Here is a 23,590-nt window from a genome sequence, read left to right as displayed (position 1 = left end):
CCGCATGGTTTGTAAAAGCATTACAAAAATGCATATAAACACATTTTTGATACGGTTTGTAGTGTTTTCTTTAACCCCTCCCCACCAAAAAAAAAATCTTGGATGTGCTTTTGCTGGTGCATATTGTTTTTTAGATTTAAAATACAAATTTGTTGAAAAACGGGTAGTTTTACTCTTTTTAAGCAATTTTAGATCCTACCCCCCAAAAAAATCAATGTAATGGATAGGTCTAGGACTATTAAATCCAATAATACAAACATCTTGTTCTTTTAGTGAAAGTTATCGCTGCAGGCTTGTTAAAAAAGCAACTTGATTGAGAGGGAACACCTACCATAAGAATCTTAAGTCAAAATCAAGCTAACAATAATAAAAAGATTCTTATATTCCAAGTTTAAACAGACTTTGAGAATATTTGGCTCACTTTGTTTATTTATTTACCCATCCCCACCTACCCGCAAACCCCCAGAGGTTGATTTCATGGAACCTACCTTGATTGTGCTGCTTTTTTCTACTGCCTAATGTTAATTCAGACCAAAACAGCTCTAACTAGATGATATGACATACAAGTAATGAGTATCCTTCCAAACCATGGTAACTTAAAGGTTTAAGCGCAAGGTTCGATTCTCAAGTCGCATCTATTCGTGTAGGGGCAGTCTTTATTCTGGAAAAACAGAAATCACTGGAAATGTTTTCTTATTTTGCATCGTAGAGTGACTAGGTGGGCTAATGAAGGTTCCTATTCTGATGTTGAATTTAATACATCCGAACAAGAAGTCCATAACAATCACGTACCCCTGAATTGTCATTTTGCATTTCATTATTAATCTCGAGGACGCTTTCTTAGTTTCGCTTTTAAATTTGAAGTTTCATAAACGTATGTCAAAAAATAGATACGCGAAATATTTATTTATATATCAGTGTTCGAAGATTTTGACTTAACTTAAGCATTCTAGCAACCTATTCAAAAAGGAACATATAACTAGCAACAAAGCCAAACATAGAGATACCGAGGCAAACATATTGGTGCCAGGCTCCTCTCCCTCCCTCTTTCTCTGTGTCCCTGAATCTCTCTTTGGCCTTTCTCCCTCTCTCTCTCTTTCTCTCTCCCTATCTTTCTCCCCCTCTCTATCAGCGTGAAGAACCTTGATGCTCTTTCATGCATAAAAATATTAAAAGATCATGTGCTTACTTTGCTAAATGATCTTCTGTGATGACAATTATTGTAGTAAGTCATTCAGTGCAAAATATACAAATTATGCTGATGAATAAAAACCCAAATAAATAAAAACATAAGGCGTTCTGAAGAATAAGACTTTGGGTAAGTAATTTGTCTACCCTGTCAAATCTTGATGACACACAAAGATAAATTAATGCTATGAAAATATACTAGGCTAAGTGGGGTTGGCTTTATTACTACATTTCTTTGTTTGCATCAAAAAAACATTTTGGAACATAAAAAATTAAAGTTAAAATATAAATAATAACTGATAAAACATGTGATTCAAGAGCAATGATTTTGAATTGCTACTCTAAGAAACACTGCATTATTATTCCATAAATTTGCTCTTCGAATCTTCTGTTTTTTTATTCTTATTTTATCTATCTTGGTTTGTTTTTTCCTCTGTTCCTAAAGACCAAAAATTTTTGGAAGAAGGGAAAGGGCTTACTCACATGGACGTATCACGCAGTAAAACTGTCAAAATAAATATTTTGAAATAGGGAAAATTAAATTTTTATTTCTTGCATATCCAATAAATTCAATAAGAAAATTATTATTTCAGGCTCTACAACACATTTAAAGACAGAAAGTACATATACATGCTAATGGAGCCGTGTCTTGGTGGCGAAGTATGGAGTATTTTGAGGGATCGAACCCATTTTGACGAAAGTACTGCACAATTTTACGCTGCATGTGTTATTGAAGCCTTTGACTATCTTCATGCAAGAGGAATCGTTTACAGAGACTTGAAGCCAGAGAATCTTCTCTTAGATTCCCAGGGTTATGTGAAACTAGTAAGTACAGTCGGGCATTGTTTAGACCATAGAGTAGCTCTAATAGGAGGGTAAGCATTCACAAAAACAATCGTTGTAAATAGTAGGCTAATTGATTTATTTGTGAGGGAAACACTTTGGAATTAGTTTACACCTAGATTCTTTGAATAAAAGCAAATGCCAAGTAAGTATTGTTGTCTTTTCATTCTCTTAAAATTGGTTTTGAAGCTTCGAAGTGGCTTTTTTTTTTTTTTTTTTTTTTTTTTTTTTTTTTTTTTTTTTTTTTTTTTTTACAATAAAAGTACAGGAAAAAAATTTTTAGCAAGCTTTCATTCAACTTTCATCAGTTGGTTACTGTTGCCCGCCGAAAGCTTGAACAAAAAAAAAGGGGTTTTTTGTTCGAAAGATCGGACATAAAAAAATGGGACTCTTGTTCGAGAAAGTTGTCTTTTGCGCGAGATGCCGTTTCCACATTCTGACTCTAATTTTTATAATCAACTTAGAAGTGACATTTAACAAATGAAGAAGAAGACAAAGGAAATATTGAGTTTCCAAACACATTTAGTATGTATATATAATTTAATATCCATTATAATGCACAAGACCACATAACTGATGGAGTTAAAAAAGAAGAAGAAGACAAAAAAAAAGCTAAACACAAATCAACATCTTCCAACGACATTGCTAACCTACCGAAAGGCTTCTGGAAAAGCACTTTTAAATTGTGTCACCATTGATACTTTTCATTCTTCTGCGGACAGCAGCACTCTGTGGACAGCTTCATATCTGGTCGATACAGTGCAGTGGTATATATATATATATATATATATATATATATATATATATATATATATATATATATATATATATATATATATATATATATATATATATATAATATATAGCATATAATATATTTATGTATTATATTTGTTATATCAAAAAGTTCTGTTATTTTTACCATTGACAATTTGAGCATTACAAGAAATTCTGCCTGATGTTTTGATTAAATAGTTGTCATATATTCTTAATCACAGGATGAGAACTTTATGACCTTTTACTAAATTTTTTGAATGAAAATAAGAACAGATCTATGACAGCTCCATCCTATGTTTGTCAATAGTGAACGCTTGTTTAGAAATCAGAGGGAGAATTTGGCAGTCATTATGTCTTAAAATAACAATCGTATGGATGGTATAGAATGAATCGACTTTTAAGAAGTGTGTTTGAACTGGAAATGCTTTTTCAATACGTCTTTAAGAGAGCAGAGATGAATTTTTAACTTATTTAAATTCTTTCGTAATCTAGCGTCCTTCTTCCATATCCATCGGTGCATTACTTGAAACCATCTTTTTTCTGTTTCTATTTTAGTAAGATTTTCTATTTTAATATTGAGCAATTTTTCTATTTTAGTAATTGTTTATATATCACTTAATTTTTTTCTATCGCTCCCAGGTCGACTTCGGGTTCTCTAAGCGCCTTGGTGTTAGTGGGAAAACATGGACCTTCTGTGGAACTCCTGAGTACGTTGCTCCTGAGGTAATATTGAACAAAGGGCATGACCGAGCTGTGGACTACTGGGCAGTTGGAATCCTGATGTACGAGCTTCTTGCAGGAACGTAAGTTGATGTCGCTCTCTATAGTTAGATTGGTATTTAGATTGTGTTCTATCCCCCTTTATATGGATCATTTTGATGGACTTCGTCTTAAGGAGCACAGGAAAGACAATTGGAGACCACGGAATCAAATGGGGAGGAAAAACGCTCCTGGACTTAGATTATGCTGATGATTTAAGCATATTAGATGAAAGTGTGAGGAAAATGAATGAATTTTTAGGGGTTTTGCGAGTTCAAGGTGCTAGAATAGGCTTGAAAATTAATGTGAAGAAGACTAAGTCACTTAGGCTAGGAATAAGTGAAGATGAAAAGGTGGCGTTGGGTAACGAAAAGATTGATCAGGTTGACAGCTTCATTTACCTTTGTAGTATTATTTTTAAAGACGGTGGGAGCAGTGAAGATGTTAAATTTAGAATCGCTAAGGCTCAGGGTGTTTTTTCACAGTTAAAAAAAGTTTGGAAGAATAGAAAGATAAGTCTGCAAACCAAGATTAGAATATTGGAAGCTACAGTGATGACAGTTGTCAAATATGGCTCTGAAGCATGGGCGCTCCGAAAAGCAGATGAAAAGTTACTAGATGTTTTCCAGAGAAATTGCCTACGGATTGTTCTGGGTACCCGGCTGACTGACCGTATTTCAAACAGTAGGTTGTACGAAAAATGTGGTTCAATCCCGCTTTCTAGGGCTATAATGAAGGAAAGGTTGAGATGGCTAGGCCACGTTCTGCGGATGAAGGATGACAGATTGTCGAAGATTGTCCTTTTTGGCCAACCGTCTGGGGCTACACGGAAAGCAGGTCGTCCTTGTCTGGGTTGAGAGGATGTCATAAATAAAGATTCAAAGGAAATGGGAACTTCCTGGGCGGGTGTAAAGAGGGGGGCCTTGAATAGATTAGGTTAGAGGAGGAGTGTGCGTAGCTGTGTTGGCCTCAGGCGGTATGGTGCTGCAGCGAGTTATTAGTAGTAGTAGTATGTAGGCAAGGCAAATCTTAGTTAAAATTAAATAAAAAAAACAAGTTTTTTTTAACTGAAAGTAAGGAGCGACATTAAAACTTAAAACGCACAGAAATTACTTCGTATATGAAAGAGGCTGCTTCCTCATCAACGCCCCGCTCTTTACGCTAAATTTTGACTCTTTCTCTCAATTCTTCTTTTTAAAACAGTAAAAAACTTTAGCGTAAAGAGCGGGGCGTTGATGAGGAAGCAGCCTCTTTCATATACGAAGTAATTTCTGTGCGTTTTAAGTTTTAATGTCGCTCCTTACTTTCAGTTAAAAAAACTTGTTTTTTTTATTTAATTTCTGAACGTTTTTGAATCAATGCATGTTTTGATTTTGGCTCTCCGCAGAGGAATAATCAAAACGAAATTTGCAAATTTTTTTTTTTTGGCTCAATGGCTTTCTCATAATTTTGATCGAATGATTTTGAGAAAAAAAGAACGGGGGACGAAGCCTAGTTGCCCCCCAATTTTTTGGTTAATTAAAAAGGCAACTAGAACTTTTAATTTTTTACGAATCTTTTTATTGGTAAAAGATTTACGTAACTTATAAATTAGCTTACGTAAAGAACTTTTGTATTCTCATGTTTTTATTACATATATGAGGGGATTCGCCCCATCGTCAGTACCTCGCTCTTTACACTAAAGCTTAAATTTTATCCCAATTCATTAAGAATGACCCTCTGAATCCCAAAAGCCATAGAATAAGTAGTTGAAATTACTGAAAATACTTTAGCGTAAAGAGCGAGGTATTAGAAGGAGGTGAGCCCCTCATATGGGTAATAGTTTCTGTTTGTTTTAAGTTTTATTGCTGTTCCTTACTTCCAGCTGAAAAAGCTTTTTCACTTTTATTTTTTAATTGTTTTTTTTTGAATAATGCTAGTAAATCCTGCTCTCCCTTCATGGAAATTTTCTTCTCCCATTACAAATTCTCGAAGGAAAGTTCCCCCAGCATATCCCCCTCTTCTCAACCCCTTCCCCAAACTAAAAAAATCCTCCTGAAAACGCCTGTATACTTCCCAATAACCATTACTATATGTAAGCACAGGTCAAAGTTTGTAACTTGTTGTCCCTCCCACGGGGACTGTGGGGGAGTAAGTCGTCCTCAAAGACATAGTTATAAGGGTTTTTGAGTATGATGAATAAAATGGCTATCCCAGAATTTTGATCCGTTGACTTTGGGAAAAGGATGAGCGTGGGAGGGGGCCTAGGTGCCCTCCAATTTTTTTGGTCACTTAAAAAGGGCACTAGAACTTTTTATTTCCGTTAGAATGAACCATCTTGTAACAGTCTAGGACCACTGGGTCGATATGATCACCCCTGGAAAAAAAACAAACAAACAAACAAACAAACACGCATCCGTGATCTGCCTTCTGGCAAAAAATGCAAAATTCCACATTTTTGTAGATAGGAGCTCGAAACTTCTACAGTAGGGTTCTCTGATACGCTGAATCTGATGGTGTGATGGTCTGATGGTGTGATTTGAAAAGATAGTTGCAATAAAATCAAACAGTTCGTGGTAACGAACTGTAGTAAGGAGCGACCCGGCTCAATAGTAACCAAAACTCTAAAAAATGGAATTTTGATACCAATACCTACATCAAAAGAATCGCATTTTAATTTTGATTTTAAATATATAAGTTTCATCAAGTTTAGTCTTACCCATCAAAAGTTACGAGCCTGAGAAAATTTGCGTTATTTTAGAAAATAGGGGGAAACACCCCCTAAAAGTCATAGAATCTTAACGAAAATCACACCATCAGATTCAGCGTATCAGAGAACCCTACTGTAGAAGTTTCAAGCTCCTATCTACAAAAATGTGGAATTTTGTATTTTTTGCCAGAAGGCAGATAACAGATGCGTTTTTTTTTTTTTTTTTTTTTTTTTTTTTTTTTTTTTTTTTTTTTTTTTTTTTTTCAGGGGTGATCGTATCGACCCAGTTGTCCTAGAATGTTGCAAGAGGGCTCATTCTAACGGAAGTGAAAAGTTCTAGTGCCCTTTTTAAGTGACCAAAAAAATTGGAGGGCACCTAGGCCCCCTCCCACGCTAATTATTTTACCAAAGTCAACGGATCAAAATTCTGAGATAGCCATTTTATTCAGCGTAGTCGAAAAACCTTATAACTATGTCTTTGGGGATGACTTACTCCCCCACAGTCCCCATGGGAGGGGCAACAAGTTACAAACTTTGACCAATGCTTACATATAGTAATGGTTATTGGGAAGTATACAGGCGTTTTCAGGAGGATTTTTTTGGTTGGGGGAGGGGTTGAGAAGAGGGGGATATGCTGGGGGAACTTTCCATCGATAATTTGTCATGGGGGAAGAAAATCTCCATGAAGGGAGCGCAGGATTTACTAGCATTATTTAAAAACACAATGAAAAAATAAATATGAAAAAGTTCTTTCAGCTGGAAGTAAGGAACAGCATTAAAACTTAAAAGAAACAGAAATTATTACCCATTTGAGGGGCTCACCTCCTCCTAATACCTCGCTCTTTACGTTAAAGTATTTTTAGTAATTTCAACTATTTATTCTACGGCTTTTGTGATTCTGGGGTCATTCTTAATGAATTGGGACAAAATTTAAGCTTTAGTGTAAAGAGCGAGGATCTGACAAGGGGGCGAAACCCCTCATATATGTAATAAAAATATGAGAATACCAAAGTTCTTTACGTAAGCTAATTTATAAGTTACGTAAATCTTTTACTAATAAAAATATTCGTAAAAAATTAAAAGTTCTAGTTGCCTTTTTAATTAACCAAAAAATCGGAGGGCAACTAGGCTTCCTCCCCCGCTCTTTTTCTCTCAAAATAATTCGATCAAAATTATGAGAAAGCCATTTAGCCAAAAAAAAAAAAAAAAAATGCAAATTTCGTTTTAATTATTCCTCTGCGGAGAGCCAAAATCAAAACATGCATTGATTCAAAAACGTTCAGAAATTAAATAAAAAAAAACAAGTTTTTTTAACTGAAAGTAAGGAGCGACATTAAAACTTAAAACGAACAGAAATTACTTCGTATATGAAAGAGGCTGCTTCCTCATCAACACCCCGCTCTTTACGCTAAACTTTTTTACTGTTTTAAAAAGAAGAATTGAGAGACAGAGTCAAACTTTAGCGTAAAGAGCGGGGCGTTGATGAGGAAGCAGCCTCTTTCATATACGAAGTAATTTCTGTTCGTTTTAAGTTTTAATGTCGCTCCTTACTTTCAGTTAAAAAAACTTGTTTTTTTTATTTAATTACAACCATAGCCAACAGCGAAGAGAGCTCAGTGTATCAGCTCAATACATAAATAACTGGAGAGTGACAACCAGTAAGACAAATATCTTCAGACACAGTCTTGTGAACAAAAAAAAAACAACGGAGGAAACGAGCAGCACAGTGCAAAAACAAAAAATAGGTATTAATACAAAAGGTTATAATGTACAATTCAATCATCAAATAAATAACATAAATTAATAAAGTCAATCAGTACAAACAAATATAATCATTAGAACAAGGCTGAACGAGAAAAAATTGTCAAAATCAATCATTGTCCAGGGGTGCAGCTATGGTTTTGATATAAAGAAAACCAAAAACCAGAAGTTTTGAAAAACCAGAAGCCAGAAGTTTCAAGCTTAGTACATATCGTTGTTAGAAATCGGGGAAGCTTTAATAATTAAATATTCTTGAAAAGACTTTAGTCTGAAAAGACATTAAATTGCGTAAAGAGCAAAAAACTGGTAATCGTAAAAATATTTATATATATTTTAAAAAGGGATTACAACAATTCAAAAACCTTAAAATAGAAAACAAAAAGTTTGAAGCTTATTAGATATCGTTGTTAGAAGTCGGATTTACTCTAAGAATCAAATTTCTTTGAAAAGACCCTAGCATGAAAAGAAGGCAAATTGTCTGTGGTTAGAAGACAAGCGACAATGAGAATCTATATATATAGAAGCCTGCCGCGTGCCTAGTGCTGGGGCCCGGATGCTGGTAATTGCAAAAGTATTGGTATATATTTTAACAAGGGATTAAAACAATTCAAAAACCTCAAAAAAGAAAACCAAAGTATGAAGCTTAGTAGAAATTGTTGTTAGAAATCAGACTTGCTTTAATAATCAAATATCTTCGAAAAGAATGCAATATGAATAGACAGCAAATTGTCTCAAATGGTCTGCGGTTAGAAGACAAGCGACAATGAGAATCCATATATAGAAGCCTGCCACGGGCCGAGTGCCGGGGCCCAACGGTGAAGCTGCCCGGCTCCTAGTTCTATATATACATATATATATATATATATATATATATATATATATATATATATATATATATATATATATATATATATATATATATATATATATATATATATACATATATATTTATATATATGTGTTTAGATATTAAGTTAACATCCCTTAGCCATGGCTCAGGGAAGCCATGGCACACCTAATTTGCCCGCTATATATGCTTATCTGCGTGTCGATAAATGGAAATGTTTAATTGTCAGATTTATTTATCTGAATCGTTACATGTGGTCAACCTGAAATTTGTTTATGTAAAAGCTAGTATTTGATTGCATTAGAGTTAAGAAACTACGTCTTTCTTGAAATTTAGTTTCAGTGTCAACTTCTTGAGTAAATATATGTAGGCGAAATTGTGTCTTATAAGTCGTGCTTTATTTTAGACAACCTTTTTCTAAGGATCCTGGATTCTACTAATTGAGCAAAGTACTATTATTTCCTGGATTAATTATAACTTAGGATTTACGACAAAGGGTATTGAGGTAGTTTTATTTAAATTTTATTATAATTTCTTCTATGTAGAAGTAATCTAAAAAAAAGAAAAAATGAGGTGATGATCTTTTGAAGGAACAAATTTTTATTGAGTGATTAAACTTTTACAAGTATTTCACTACAAATAGTCTACGAACTAACACTACTGAAAAGAAAACTAGAATAAATGAAACTACTAAATGCTACAATCAAAGGGAGCAATCAAATATAAACATCCAACCAGTCTTCTATTACAATGCAAAAACCTATTCAAACATTGTCTTAACACTGTCAGAAATTGCTGAGCTAGGACAAAATGGGACGTTAATTCCTAGAAATCGGAGTTCTATTTCCAATCAGAAATGTCGTAGAAAATAAATAGGACAAGTAAACAGGAATTGGCTACAAGTTTTGCTTGCACCACAACCATATTCTTCACTTCTAGTTAATTTTATTAAAGAAATAATATAATTGCCAATGTCCAGTTATAATGAGATGACCCTTTATAAAGTTTAAATGAAGATGAAGTGGTTGCTTACATGTAAAAGCTATAAAGTTACAGAGGTAAAATTTAGTAAGAACATCAAAAATATTTGTAATAACAAATTGGTTGACAAATAAATGTATATAAAAAAAAGATGTTTTTTCTTCAGACTCATGTAAACAGGGGTGTACAACTTAAAATGAGCTTAAATTATACTGAAGGAAAGAAAAGTTGTTATTCCCCTCAACCTCCCGGGTTGACCGGGTTGCGTTTAACCGGTTACCTGGCTGAAAACATAATAGTTTCAGTGTTTCCGTTGACAAACTAAAAAAAAAAAAAATCTATTTTTTGAAATTTGGTATAAATTTCTTGTTTTACATGAACTGCAAAAGACACAGAAAAACACAGAGTCAGACTTACAGGCACAGCGAGAGAGAGAGAGAGAGAGAGAGAGAGAGAGAGAGAGAGAGAGAGAGAGAGAGAGAGAGAGAGAGGAGAGAGGAGAGAGAGAGACAGAGAGAAAGAGGGAGAGAGGGAGATGCAAAAACACACACACGACACAAGAGTCAAACTCACAGGCACAGAACAAGAGACAAACCACACACACACACACAAACACCGAGAGTCAGGCACACGAACAAGCGACAGACACAGAGACAAAAACGCAGAGTCAAACACACATGTACAAACAGAGAGAGAGAAAACGCAACTGCAAAAGACACAGAAAAACACAGAGTCAGCCTTACAAGCACAGCGAGAGAGAGAGAGAGAGAGAGGAGAGAGAGAGAGAGAGAGGAGAGAGAGAGAGAGAGAGAGAGGAGAGAGAGAGAGAGAGAGAGAGAGAGAGAGAGAGAGAGAGGGAGAGAGAGAGAGAGAGAGAGAGAGAGAGAGAGAGAAACCCACAGAGTCAGACATACGAACACGCAAAGACAGACGCAGAGAGAAAAGCACACACAAGCACATAGACAGACACAGAAACAGAAACACACACATATGAACACACAAGAAAGACAGAATCAAAAACACACACAAACACAGTTAAACACATGCACAGAGAGAAAGAGATAAAAACACACACACAAACATACAGTTAGACACACGAGCACACAAAGACAGACACAGAAAAAAAAAGATACACAAACACAGATAGTCAGACACACAGGGACAGATAGACAAAAACACACACAAAAATACTGCCAGGCACACGAGCACAAAGACAGACACAGAGACAAAACACAGAGTCAAACACACAGGAGCAGAGAAAGAGACAAAAACACAAAGTTAGGCGCAAAGAGAGAGACGAACACACACACACACACATACACACACACACACAAACACACACACACGCACAGAATCAGACACACGAACACACAATGACAGACACAGAGAAAAAAAAAATCACTATTCAATGAAAAACACACTCTGAAAGAAAATTTAGTTTCCAAGATAATTTAAAAAAGTGCAACTTCCATCAGTTTTGGATTTACTGCGCCTGTTGGCCTTACAAAAAAATCCCCCCCCCCAAAAAAAATGGCAAGACTTCTAAAAAACAAAGTCACCGAATTCAGCACATATGAAAATATCACGGTCAATTTTTGCATTTTTCTCTGATGGAACTGATCTAAAGCGTTGAAGATCCTTTTTATGGTAATAACATTACGTTAGATCAGTGGAATGATCATAGAAAACGTGATAAGAGCATGCCTTGATTCTCAATTTTAAGGTATGCATGTCTATTCATACTTAGAAATGGGTATTTCTGTATGGCTAATTAAGAATTAAAAGCCACTCTAAAATAAGTTGGTTTGACCCTCTTCCCCGAAATGTTTTTCCGACTCGTAAAAAGATAATAAAAATGTATAAAAACAAATTATGATGCGTTTTTTACTCCCCCCCCCGAACCAAAATCCTGGATTTGGCTTGCTGTAATTGAAGACATTTACACTTAATCCCTCAGTTTGCCAATACAAGCACTCCAGGGTTTCCCCTTTGATGCGAAATGAAAGGGATCAAATAAAGATTTGATCGAGATATTCCTCGTTTTTTATTAAATAGAATGTTGTCAATGGAATTTTCGAAAAAAAACAAATGTTTCCTCTTGTTTAGTAGGATTAAGCTCCAAATCAAAATATAAGATGCAAATCCTTAATTTAAAACAAATGCAATGTTCTGTGCACCTCATTGTTTATAGTGAAAGCCAAATTAAGGGAACTACAGTAGGAGTTGAAAGAATATATTTTGATCTGTTAATAAAGAAAGATATGCCGAAAGACCAAAAAATAAAAACAAAGAACGGGTGAATATCCTTCAGTAAAAACACTTGAATAACGATACAAATAGATACTTGTGTGGGTTAAGACTGATTAATACTAAAACAGTACCGCATAATTCATTAACAAAGGAATGTATGATTTCTTTCAGTTATTCTTCCATGTTTCAGAAGTGGTTAAGCACTTAGGGAAAGGACGGAATGCACTTAACCATGAAAGCAATTTCAATAAAATTATTTCATATTTACCTGGGGGCTGAAACCACCGAATCTTCCCTCTAGCTACGTCTCTGATTGAGAATACACGTTGAATATATTACAGGCCACCTTTCGTCGCCTCAGATCCTATGAAGACCTATAATTACATTTTGCGGGGTATCGACCAAATTGATTTTCCACGAACAATTGGACGACAAGCTATCTTTCTGATTAAGAAATTCTGCAAAGAGCTACCAGCGGAAAGACTTGGATACCAAAGAGGAGGCATTGATGATATTAGAAAACAAAGGTAATAGTTGAAACACACATCATTTCTTTTATGGCATTGCTTATAGAGAAAAAGAATAACCATAGTGTTTAAGTATGTATGTAAAGGGGGCCTTTTGAACCCCTTCCTCCCAAAGCTTCCTAACCTCAAGATTATAACAATTTTTGCTTAATTTTCTTATTTTCTACATAATTTGCCTGGATTTGTTATTCTCAAATACCTTCCACGTCGACGAAATTCCAACGTAGGCCACTATTTCCACACTAAGAGGCCACTATTTTGCTTGGGTCTATATTTTCACCAATTAATTAGTTATTTTATAACCCATCAAAAATACAAGGCATGACGATGGAGTATAATAAAAAGAAAGAAAATGAAAAAACCGCATAGAAAAAACAGGAGCAAATGCGTACAAACTAAAACTCGAATAAACCAAACATTTCTCTTTTTTCAAAAGCTTCGCTATAACCTCTTTAATCAAGTTACTTCCAACGATTACCTGCTCAGATCTAGCTCGACTGTTCAAAAAACTACTAGTTTCTTCATCAAACTTATTAGCCTGTGGAATATCAGGGGCTTCAAACTGGGCAGAAAAATGAGCCATCCACTCAGACTCGGGTATTTCTAAAGCACTAAAATCAGTAGATTGACCGAGACGAGACTTCCAAAGTAAATTTGGATCGTCAGCGATTTTTGCCGCCAGTTCAGCTTTGATGTCGGCAATATGATCACGGAGCGCTTTACAAAACTTTCTTTTCGTATGAATATAGACGGCATTTACAGCACCAACTCTAGGCCTATAACACTCTTGTCATATACGCAACCATACTTTAGCCTGGGAAGAAGCACTAACTTAAATTGGACTTTGAGACCAAACACATTTTCAGGAGATGGTAAGGAACTTTTATTTTAGTCAAAATATCATCGCAAACTTCCCGTAAAAGTCTTGTGTCGGTAAGATCCCAAGATTCCCCGACGGACCATTTAGAACGTAGGGGGAGGGGCCTTGGAGAACTAGATACTGGAGTACTCGTGATAATAGAAATGTGATCACTAGACAAAAAGTCATGCAAAACTGAAACTACATGCACAGACTCGCCGGAGAACATAACATGATCGATTTTTGGTGTAGTTTTAGCTACGGATATGAAGGTCAACTGTTGATTTTTCAGGAGTACATTGAATATATTAGGCATCATCTTCTTTACGATTCAAGCTCGGGGGCAACGATCACTTGATAAGTCACAGTTGAAATCACCAATAATGAGACAACGTGGGAATAAATGGAGGAGTTGTTCTAAATATTTAGCCAACTTGTAATATGCATTATTAAACCTTATCTCTGGGGCCTGATAGCCTTAATTAGTAGGTAAATAAATATTCATAATAGCGCAATCATTGCCACTAACGGCAAGAAAACGATCTTTCGAACGTAAGCATTTAAATTTATACTTGCTCAAGACAGCCAGCCCTACGCTATGTCAGCCCTTCGGTTTTTGAAGAGAAGCAGGGTATATCAAAGTAGAATTAGCACAATATATTTCTAGTATGTTTTTGTAATCTGGTATAAAAAAGAGCTGCTGGATGCACACTATGTCATATTCTTCAACCATTTCGAAAGTAAAACAGTTCAAAATAGGGATGAAACCTTTTTATTGACAGTGAATAGATATAAAATCATTTAACTGGATATTTCGAGCACATATACAGTGTTCATCATCAGCAGTAAAACTAAAAAAATTATTTTACAGCAGTAAAATGTCTTTTAGTTTTACTGCTGATGATGAACACTGTATATGTGTTCGAAATATCCAGTTAAATGATTTTATATCTATTCACTGTCAATAAAAAGGTTTCATCCCTATTTTGAACTGTTTTACTTTCGTCATGGAAAGGCAGTGTGGTCTTCGAAGTTATCTATCTTCAATCATTTTTTCAAGCAATGCAAGTTTGTTCAGGACGCCGCCATTTATATTCCAAGATAATACCGATACGGAACTGTGGTTAGTTGCCATTTCCATCAATTTGCTGGGATTCTATTAGATTTTGGTTTTTGGGAGAGTTAAAAGAGAAACAGCTGTGTTTTCTAGATTTGCATGATACATGACATAAACTATTAGTGTAAAGGAATTCTTTGGAATGTCCTTGTCCAGTTTGCGCACAGTGCCCACGTATCTCGGAAAGTTTGCAATCTTTTGCCTCATGACCATCATCCTTGTGGCAATTATAGCATCTGCGGAGTAAATACCGATATTTTTGACATGGAGAATCTCGTATCCAAGTTTAGGGCTTAGCCGTTCTAACATTTTCTACAAAAACTTTAAACTCTGATTTGCGACGATGAACTTCAATCTTATTTCTTGATAGATCCGTATTACATACTGAATCAATAGCTAATTTACGAACTTCGGAAGTCACCAAGGATTTAGGGGGATTTTTCACCACTACAGAATAAAATAGAGGGGTTACACCAGTACTTCTACCCAAATCAGGGATAGCCTTACACAATGATCATTTCTTCCGTCTTTCTACACATTTGATTCACCGTAGAGGTGATGCAAGCCGAATCTAGTTCAGTACCCGCCGGGAGTTCTGATGGCTTCCAAATCATAAATCTGGGAAGTATCTTTTTCTCTTTTGAGCATTTGTAAAACATTTTTGCAATATACACGATGTTACCCTCATCATTAAGATACTTCACGCATCTGTCATTACAGCCGCTTACTTCATGTAATAATTTTTCCCCTCGAGAGTTGTTTCTCAAGGAAAAAACTCCACACAACTCTTGACAAATTAATCAGTTTTTACGCCGGTATACATGCATTGCCTAATAAAGTTCAGTATAGGACAATGCAAAAATTGATCAGAAGACATAATTGCATACCAAGTCCACGCAATGCAGTCGTGAAATAATCCAACACATAATCCTCTATTAATGCTCTATGCTTGAGAGCTGAATGAATACTGGAATACAATATTATATATGTATACATAAACAATGTATTCCCTTAAGATCTATCATACCATGTACTAAAGCCCCCGCTTCCAATATTGGAAAATGACTTTGCACAGCTTTCAAACCTTTACTGTATTCCCGAGATTGCTATATTCGTAATTCGGCAGATTTAGTTAAAAAACCTAATAGCACGAGTATTTCAGAAAACACAACAGTTAGTAGGTTTGACATTGTTTCCATATATACGAATATATATGTGGCTATTTCTGAGCGATTATTAAAAAAAGAAATAGAAGGAAATTATTACTTAATCGAGGTTTCAGCGACAAGAATTGATTGTGAAGTTTTAATGACTCTAGTTAAAATTTGTAATAAGTTTTCAATGTATTTTCAGTTTCGTGATTCTTTTTATCAGCAAAAAAATGGGTTATCCATAGGGGCAACTTTATCCGGGGTACTGGCAAATATTTGGCAAACCTTGAAAATTGGGCATTAAATTCTTATTCTCTAAAACCTGTCTATTGGGGTCGCTATATGGATGATGCAGTTTGATTTTGGAATTATGGGGAAGCTGAACTTTGGGATTTCTTAGATCATCTTAATACTTATGACATAAATTTGCAGTTTACCCTAGAAGTTGAAATTCAACATAAACTGCCGTTTTTAGATGTGTCAATTATTTGTAATATTGATAAACTGGATTTTAGTATCTATCGAAAGCCAACGCACAACTATAGATCAATTCAAATCCCCCCCACAAGTTGAAAGAGTAGTTGTAACTTCTCTCATTGATCATGCCCTGAATATTTGCTCCGATTCGTATATAAATGTAGAAATGAATTTTATCAGAGATATTCTTTTTGGTAATGGATACTCCATTCCTTTTGTCAATAAGATAATTAAGCGTAGACTAAAAAAACATTCCCATAAAATCGAAGACATGTCACAATGTGAGCCCTCAAATGTTATCTATCTTCTGTGCATCCCAAAAATCACAACAAAATTAAAAGATGTTTGCACAGAAAATAATCTGTATGTAGTTTTCACTGATAATTTTAAAATCATTAATATTTTAAACACCGGTAAAGATAAAACCCCAGTTACTCGCCAAAGAGGAGTTTATCAAATGCCTTGCGACTGTGGAAATTACTATGTTGGTCCCTATAAAAACGGCTACACCAGCATAAAGAAGACATAGACAAGGCATTAATTTCAAATAGTTCTAATAACTCCTTTGACTCTGCTTTAGATTAGCATATATTTAATAATTCCTCCCAGACGATACTTTTTGAAAAGTCTTCACTCATTAGTAATGATTTGGGGATAAAACAGGTGGTTCGGGAATCAATCGAAATTAGTCTCAAAATAAATGATAATATTTCTTTGAATATGGACTCGGGGGAGTACTCACTAATTTCTTTATGCTCAAATTTAATTAAAAATGATCTAACAAAATATTTTACCAAACCAATTTATAATAGCATTTACAAAATAGCCAGTTACAAAAAGATTTTATGGCAACCTGCCAAAAAAGCAAGATTAGCTTTGAAAACCTGCATTTAATCGTTTTGTTCTGTTTTGTTTGAATGAATTTATCATTTCACAATTCACATCATTTTATTTATCAGTCCTGGTTGAACTTCGTTGAAGTATGGACGCTAGGGCTGTTTTGAAAACCTTTTTGAAAACAATATTAGTTTTAATTCTCATATTTTAATGTAAGTTTATACTTTGTGTTTCTACTTTGTGTTTGTTCGATATGGAAAGGCAGTGTGGTCTTCGTCGCTATTTTCAGCTTTACTTAAAAAGCAGTGCCGGTTCTGGATTTTCTTGCACCCGGGATAGAATCTTGATTAGTATCCCTCACTGTCTTTCAAAACTTTTCTGGCAAAATTGAAAAAAAAAATTCATTTTCTAAAAAAAATTCCTTGATTAATTAAATTTTCAATTTGTTAAAATCTTTACTGTAACCTCTGCAAAATTATCAGTTATCTTGTATTAATTATCTCACTATGAATAATGATGAAGATATTGGAAAATAAAAATTTTAGAATATTTGTGTTAAGACCTTCGCATCATTCTTAGAGTACCAACTCACTCGCCTCTATTGTATCGTGATAATTTGTTTCAGAAACATTGTAAAAGAGGCAAGTAAAACAACTAATATTTGAGCTTCTATTCCAAATATAAAAGATGAATAGACATTGGTATGAAAATGACTGACCGAAAAAATATGAAATAGGCTGTAAGCAATATAGACCACTTACCAAATTACTTGCTGCCGCATCAAAAATATGAACAAAATATGTTCTAAAATTTAGTTCCATAGAATCCTAATAGAGAAATATTTTGAATTCTGTAAATTATGACTGATTTTGTAATTCTTACGCGCAACAACGAACATACTCAGTAAAGCATAGCACTATTAATTATTTGTATCTTCAGTTCTATTAATATACTCAAATAACCAATACAAAGTTTACTATAGCTTGCGGAACGCTCGCTGAAAAAGCTGTTAAACAAAGAGACCTACCATCAACGATGTATTATTCTAATTAATTTTAAGAACGTTCGAAACCGAAAATCTCATTTTGCAAGTCTTAGCGTCGGCTGATAGTCTCTAAGACAAAGGGCCAGTAGCACGTTTTTCTCGAAACCGCAGGGAGCTTCCGAGGCAACTCTGGTATAAATTGATTGAGGTTTTCAGATTCGTCAACAGTTCAAAATGCTAGTTTAAACAAAAATAACCTGTAGTCTCTTAGCAGTTGTCAAGTTAAACGCTGTCTAATCAATGTACGTACAGCATAAATAATGTACATCCTGTGTCCGTAAAGATTTCAATGAAGGTAGTTAGTCCTATAAGAAACTTCAAAAGCTCTCAAACTATTCTATGATACTTCTTTTACGTTGAATTTTAATGTTTTTCAATCAGGTATACTAGAAAATTCTTAGGGACTATCCTTTCATGAACTCGAAAAAGAAAATTCTGTTCCCTTCAATAAAAAAAAAATAAATACAAAATTACACTTACTAATGATGTAAGTCTCATTAAAGCTGAATATCCCTATCTCTGGCACAAAACAGGAGAAGTTTTTCCAAGATGTCCGGGAAATTAGTTGTCCGCTTTTAGTTTTCGGTCTGCCGCTTATTCAGGTCTCTTATCGAAGCTATAGAAGTTATGGCAAAACTGCCCAAATAATTCTGAATAGTTTAGCGACACAAACTAAAAAAGCTCGTAATGGAAGAGATAGGGTGATTCTTCTTGGTATCGAACGACCTTAAGGAAATTACCAGTCCTCTAAGTTTCTACTTTTCATTTCCTCTTTTAAAAGTCTCACTACATCTCTTATACACCACAAGAGTTGTGATGGTACTAAAAACAGTAAACTTGCGCTGCCTATTTTAATAAGAACTAGCAGCTCTTTGTAAATCCCCATTGTCCTTGGCAAATACTGTATTTAGATGATTATAAACGAAAGCAGAGCTGGCGGGGAACTCTGCGGAACTCCCATGCTTACATGACAAATATTTAACAAGATAGATAATTATACATATTTGTTTAAGAAATGAAGGCAATTTGAAATTGCAGATCAACCTGTGAAAATCAGTCAGAGTTTATTGCATTGAATTAGTAAATATTTAGAGTATAAAAAATTTTTTGGTGAATATTTGACTTAATGTCGGGTTCACACAAGTATTTCAAACAAGCACATGAAATTTTTCTTAAACTGTGCAAATAAAATTTATGAAAAGTTGACGTTAGTCTTAAGATCTAATAAATACTCTCTAAGACGTTTTGACCAACATTTATTTTTAAGGGATTCTTGAAGTGAAAGTATTTTGAGGTTTACTTTTATATTATGCTCATGTTTTATAGGTGGTTCCTTGGCTTTGACTGGAATGGTTTGCGAAGTAGAGTTTTGCGACCACCCTTTCAACCTATGGTAAGTTTCGTATGTTCGAGTTGATTTTTTTTTTTTTTTTTTTTCATTTGACACTAAAGCCACATTTACTTAAGAGTCTGGTCAGATCAAACAGCAGATTAATGAAAGTCTAGCCAGTCTAGTCAAGTACCGTTGTATTTATTACTTTGTGGTCCTAGTAGATCGAGTAGACAACCCAGTTCAAATCTAGATAAATCTAGATTTGTCTAGTTTTATGACCGAACCCTGCAAATTGAATACGAATCGATATGACCAAGATCATCTATCTATTCTGTTCACCAAAAACGGATAGTGCTTCTATCTGGATAGAAATCTAAAGCTGCAAAGAGCTAGCTATATCGGATTAAGCTCAAATCAGAAGCGACCGCTTTTTGCGACAAAATTCGGATGAAAATTAATGTTTCGTGGCACAGAACAGGAGAGAACGGAACATCACTTGCGCAATTTATGTTTAAAGAGTATTAATTGAAAATTAATGTTTCGTGGCACAAAACAGCAGAAAACGGAACATCACTTGCGCAATTTATGTTTTTACTTAAAAAGAGTATTAGACATTTTCATTGAAATGAGCCCTATGCTGATAAATTAGACCGCTTGTTCAATACAAATACCCATTGGGACAAAAGAAGGAAAAAGGAGATAAATCTTTTCAAAGAAATGAATCTTTTCAAATGAAGCACATTGACGAAGTTTGTGCAACTTGAAATTTTCAGTTTGGTTTACAAGAGTAACTTGAAACGTAAGGTTTATGTTTCCTCTGAAATAAAAGGCTTAGTGACCAGCTCAAAGAGTATGGGCAACTTGTATGAGAGGAAGCTGTTGTTTGTGTAGACAAATGGTGTTTCTTAGCATTTTTCTCAATCTTCTTAATTATGTTTTTCATCAGACGGTAGTTATTAAACTAGTTTTGTATGTTACACTAATTACACAAATGTTGCTTTATTGCACCAAAAATGTCAAGAAACGGCAAAACTAGATGACGCTGATGGTTTTTGTCGACACTGGGACCAGTTTCACTTTTATAAGTTACCTGCACTCTTTGGACCATCCCAGAGCTGTAAGTTAGAGCTGTACTGACCAATAGTCCGTGTCGCGCAGCTACCGATGTCCTGATTCACTGCCTTCGGTCGGGAATGCATTGCGTGGTTAGGAGAAAATCATCTGACGTCGCCAATGTACCACTACTGCTACTAAAGCTAAGCGTATTAAGGCCAAAAATTTGGGTAAAATTGGAACTGTATTGTACTAAATCAAAACACTATGCCTACACTAGCTGTTAAGCTAAATTTAACAATGCTACTTGTGTTGAGATTTTCAAAAAAATGTATGCTGTTAAAAATTGTTGAAAAATTTTCTACAATATACAAATAGCAACCCTAACTATGGATTCTTACAGAAAAAAAAAGATTTCATACTACTACTACTATCACTACTGCTACTACTACTACTGCTTCTAAGGCTTAGGCTAGTACTATTAATTCTGCTGCTACTACTATTACTACCTTCTGCTACTACTACTACTAAAGCTAAGCGTATTAAGGCAAAAATTTTGGGTAAAAGTGGAACTGTGTTGTACTAAATCGAAACACTATGCCTACACAAGCTGTTAAGCCATATTTAACAATACCATTTGTGTCAAGATTTTAAAAAGAATATATGTTTTTAAAAATTGTTGAAAAAGTTTCTCCGACAAATAGCAACCCTAACTATGGATTCTTACAGAAAAAAAAGAAAGATTTAAACTTTTTCCACAAAATAAGTTTTTCAAAGAAAAGTGCAAAACTCCATTCAACCGAAAATGAGCAGAAATAAAATCGAATAACCTACCAATCGTAAAACTAACACAAATCACCATCAATGAATAAATGAAACCCAAAACGAATAGAAATTACAACAAGTAAACGAGTTTGGGTTACAAACTCAAAACGAGCAGAAATTAACATGAGTAGGGCTGACAATTTCCATGCCTTCTCAAGACCAGAACATCATTTGGACTCAACTGAAAAAAAAATACAAATGAATGTGGATTGTCAGTTTAATATAGATATGCTTTTGTTTATTCCTTTAATTCTTAATAATTTTCAATCTATTTAAGTTAAAAAGTTGTATCTTTTGTATTGCTCTACCTTTCATACCCTGCTGAGTCATTGATTAATACAGTGCTGATTTCATTCGTTTTGTAGGTACGAAGCTCTTCTGATGCTGGAAATTTTGATATATATCCAAGAGAAGTTGAACTGCCGCCAGACGAAAATTCCGGTTGGGATGCCGACTTCTAAATCCTCTGCAAAGTAGATAATACTTCTTCAGTCCAATTTTTCCTCACCTGTTGAGTTCTACAAGAACTGTTTATTCGTTCTAATAATTTCTGTTCTATTAACAATTTATCAAAGCTGGTTCCAACATTGGAAGAAGGAATTAGACTGCTATTAAAATTCAGGGCTTCCTCAAGAATAAAGTACCCTAGAAGTATCACAATCGCTGTGGAAGGTCCGAGGCTCTGAGTTAAGCCTCAGAATTTACTATAAATTGCAAAAAAATTAAAAGTTTGAAATGGTAGGTCAAGAACAAAAAAGTGAAGAATTACTAAAAAATGAAATATCCCAAAGAGATGGAAGTTAAAATTATTGTGATTTCTGACAAGTAGGTACCATAGCTTATACGTTACTGTTCGATATTAGAATTCCCAATTATGGCTTATGTTCCTTGTTAAAATCTATTATTGCTTTTTTTCGCATTTTCCTAACTTTTTTGTGAAGTTTAAAAATTTGTTTTGTCTTCCCAGTGAATTAACCCAGTAATGTTCACGAAGTGCATTTATCTAAGTGTTTAGATCCCATGTTCTTTACAGGGGTTTGGTAATAAAATGATATGCTATTTGTGTATTTAATTTCGTAATCGTAGAGAAGAAAGATGTTAGTCAATACTGAATCAACACTTTATTGCGGGAAAGGGTAGCAAGCTAAAACAAAACTACTCAATTATAAGAAAACTTTATGGAAAAAAAAAGTTTAAAACAGATGCCAGGAGGGAACTGATCTAAATCCGTCTTCGCCTTCCTTTGTAAATGCCTATGTGTAGGTATTATATTTCTACTCTCTTTAAAGGAGCAACTGTTTATGTATTTATGTGTATTTAAAAATAATGCATATATTTAAAAAAATTCTTGAAAAAGGCTCCATTTTCTTTTCTTTTTTTAACTGGTATTCTGCGATTTTCTGGCCTGAAAAAAACCCATCTAGATAGGTCAAGGGTTTGAGAAAGTTCGTTTAGAGCCTGAATTTTGATTAAAGAAAATCATGCGAGGGATGTCTTAGTTATATACATTTTTCAGAACATGAATTAATTCATTCCTCCTCCCCCTCCGAGTGGGTGTATCGTTTTTAGAATATACTAGCTGTTGGGGTGGCGCGAAGCGCCACCCCAACAGCTAGTATATTCACAATAATAATTCAGACGTCATATGCGGACAGATAGACAGACAGACATAACCCACAAACAACTTATTTTTATTTATATAGATAGATAGATATATAGATAGATATATATATATATATATATATATATATATATATATATATATATATATATATATATATATATATATATTGACGTAAATTGCACATTCCTAATCTGGCCCTTTCTCTTTGAACCGCAAGCCTGATTTAACTTTTTGGTAACATTCTATCTTTTTCAATGTTTTTCAATTTGTCAATGTATATATAGATAAGTTGTTTGTGAGTTAAGTCTGTCTGTCTGTCTGTCTGTCTGTCCGCATATGACGTCTGAATTATTTCATCATATACCAATTCAAAAACGAAAGTATACAAGCCGATGTAATTGAGTTGGTAACGCGGTATGTTCCAGGTTCTAGGTTCGAGAGGTTCCAGGTTCGAACCTTGAATACAAAAGAAGAAAAAAAAAACTAAAAAAGGTAAAAACTACAAAAAAAAATAAAAAAACTAAAAAAGCTAAAATACTAACAAGAAACTAATAAAAGGTAAAAAACTAAAAACTAAGAAATAAAAAAATAATAAAAAAACGTAAAAACTACAAAACTAAAAACTAAAAAAAAAATAAAAAAAAGGT

At 34.3% G+C, this 23,590-nt stretch overlaps 1 protein-coding gene across 1 annotated transcript in view; it reads left to right on the top strand.

Annotated features, from left to right (window-relative positions):
- LOC136032145 (cGMP-dependent protein kinase, isozyme 1-like) overlaps window positions 1-22,386 on the top strand; it is a 134,025-nt gene extending 111,639 nt beyond the window's left edge. The window contains exons 9-13 of the mRNA XM_065712318.1: window positions 1,782-2,013; window positions 3,448-3,611; window positions 12,437-12,622; window positions 19,435-19,501; window positions 21,685-22,386. Of these exons, the coding sequence (XP_065568390.1) occupies window positions 1,782-2,013; window positions 3,448-3,611; window positions 12,437-12,622; window positions 19,435-19,501; window positions 21,685-21,780 (745 nt within the window). The 3' untranslated portion in view covers window positions 21,781-22,386. The remainder of the gene's footprint in view (window positions 1-1,781; window positions 2,014-3,447; window positions 3,612-12,436; window positions 12,623-19,434; window positions 19,502-21,684) is intronic.
- Window positions 22,387-23,590: the final 1,204 nt, after the last annotated feature.

The sequence above is a fragment of the Artemia franciscana genome, chromosome 10, assembly GCF_032884065.1.
Source record: "Artemia franciscana chromosome 10, ASM3288406v1, whole genome shotgun sequence".
Taxonomy (NCBI): Eukaryota; Metazoa; Arthropoda; class Branchiopoda; order Anostraca; family Artemiidae; genus Artemia; species Artemia franciscana.
This window is presented reverse-complemented; position numbering and strand designations above follow the sequence as displayed.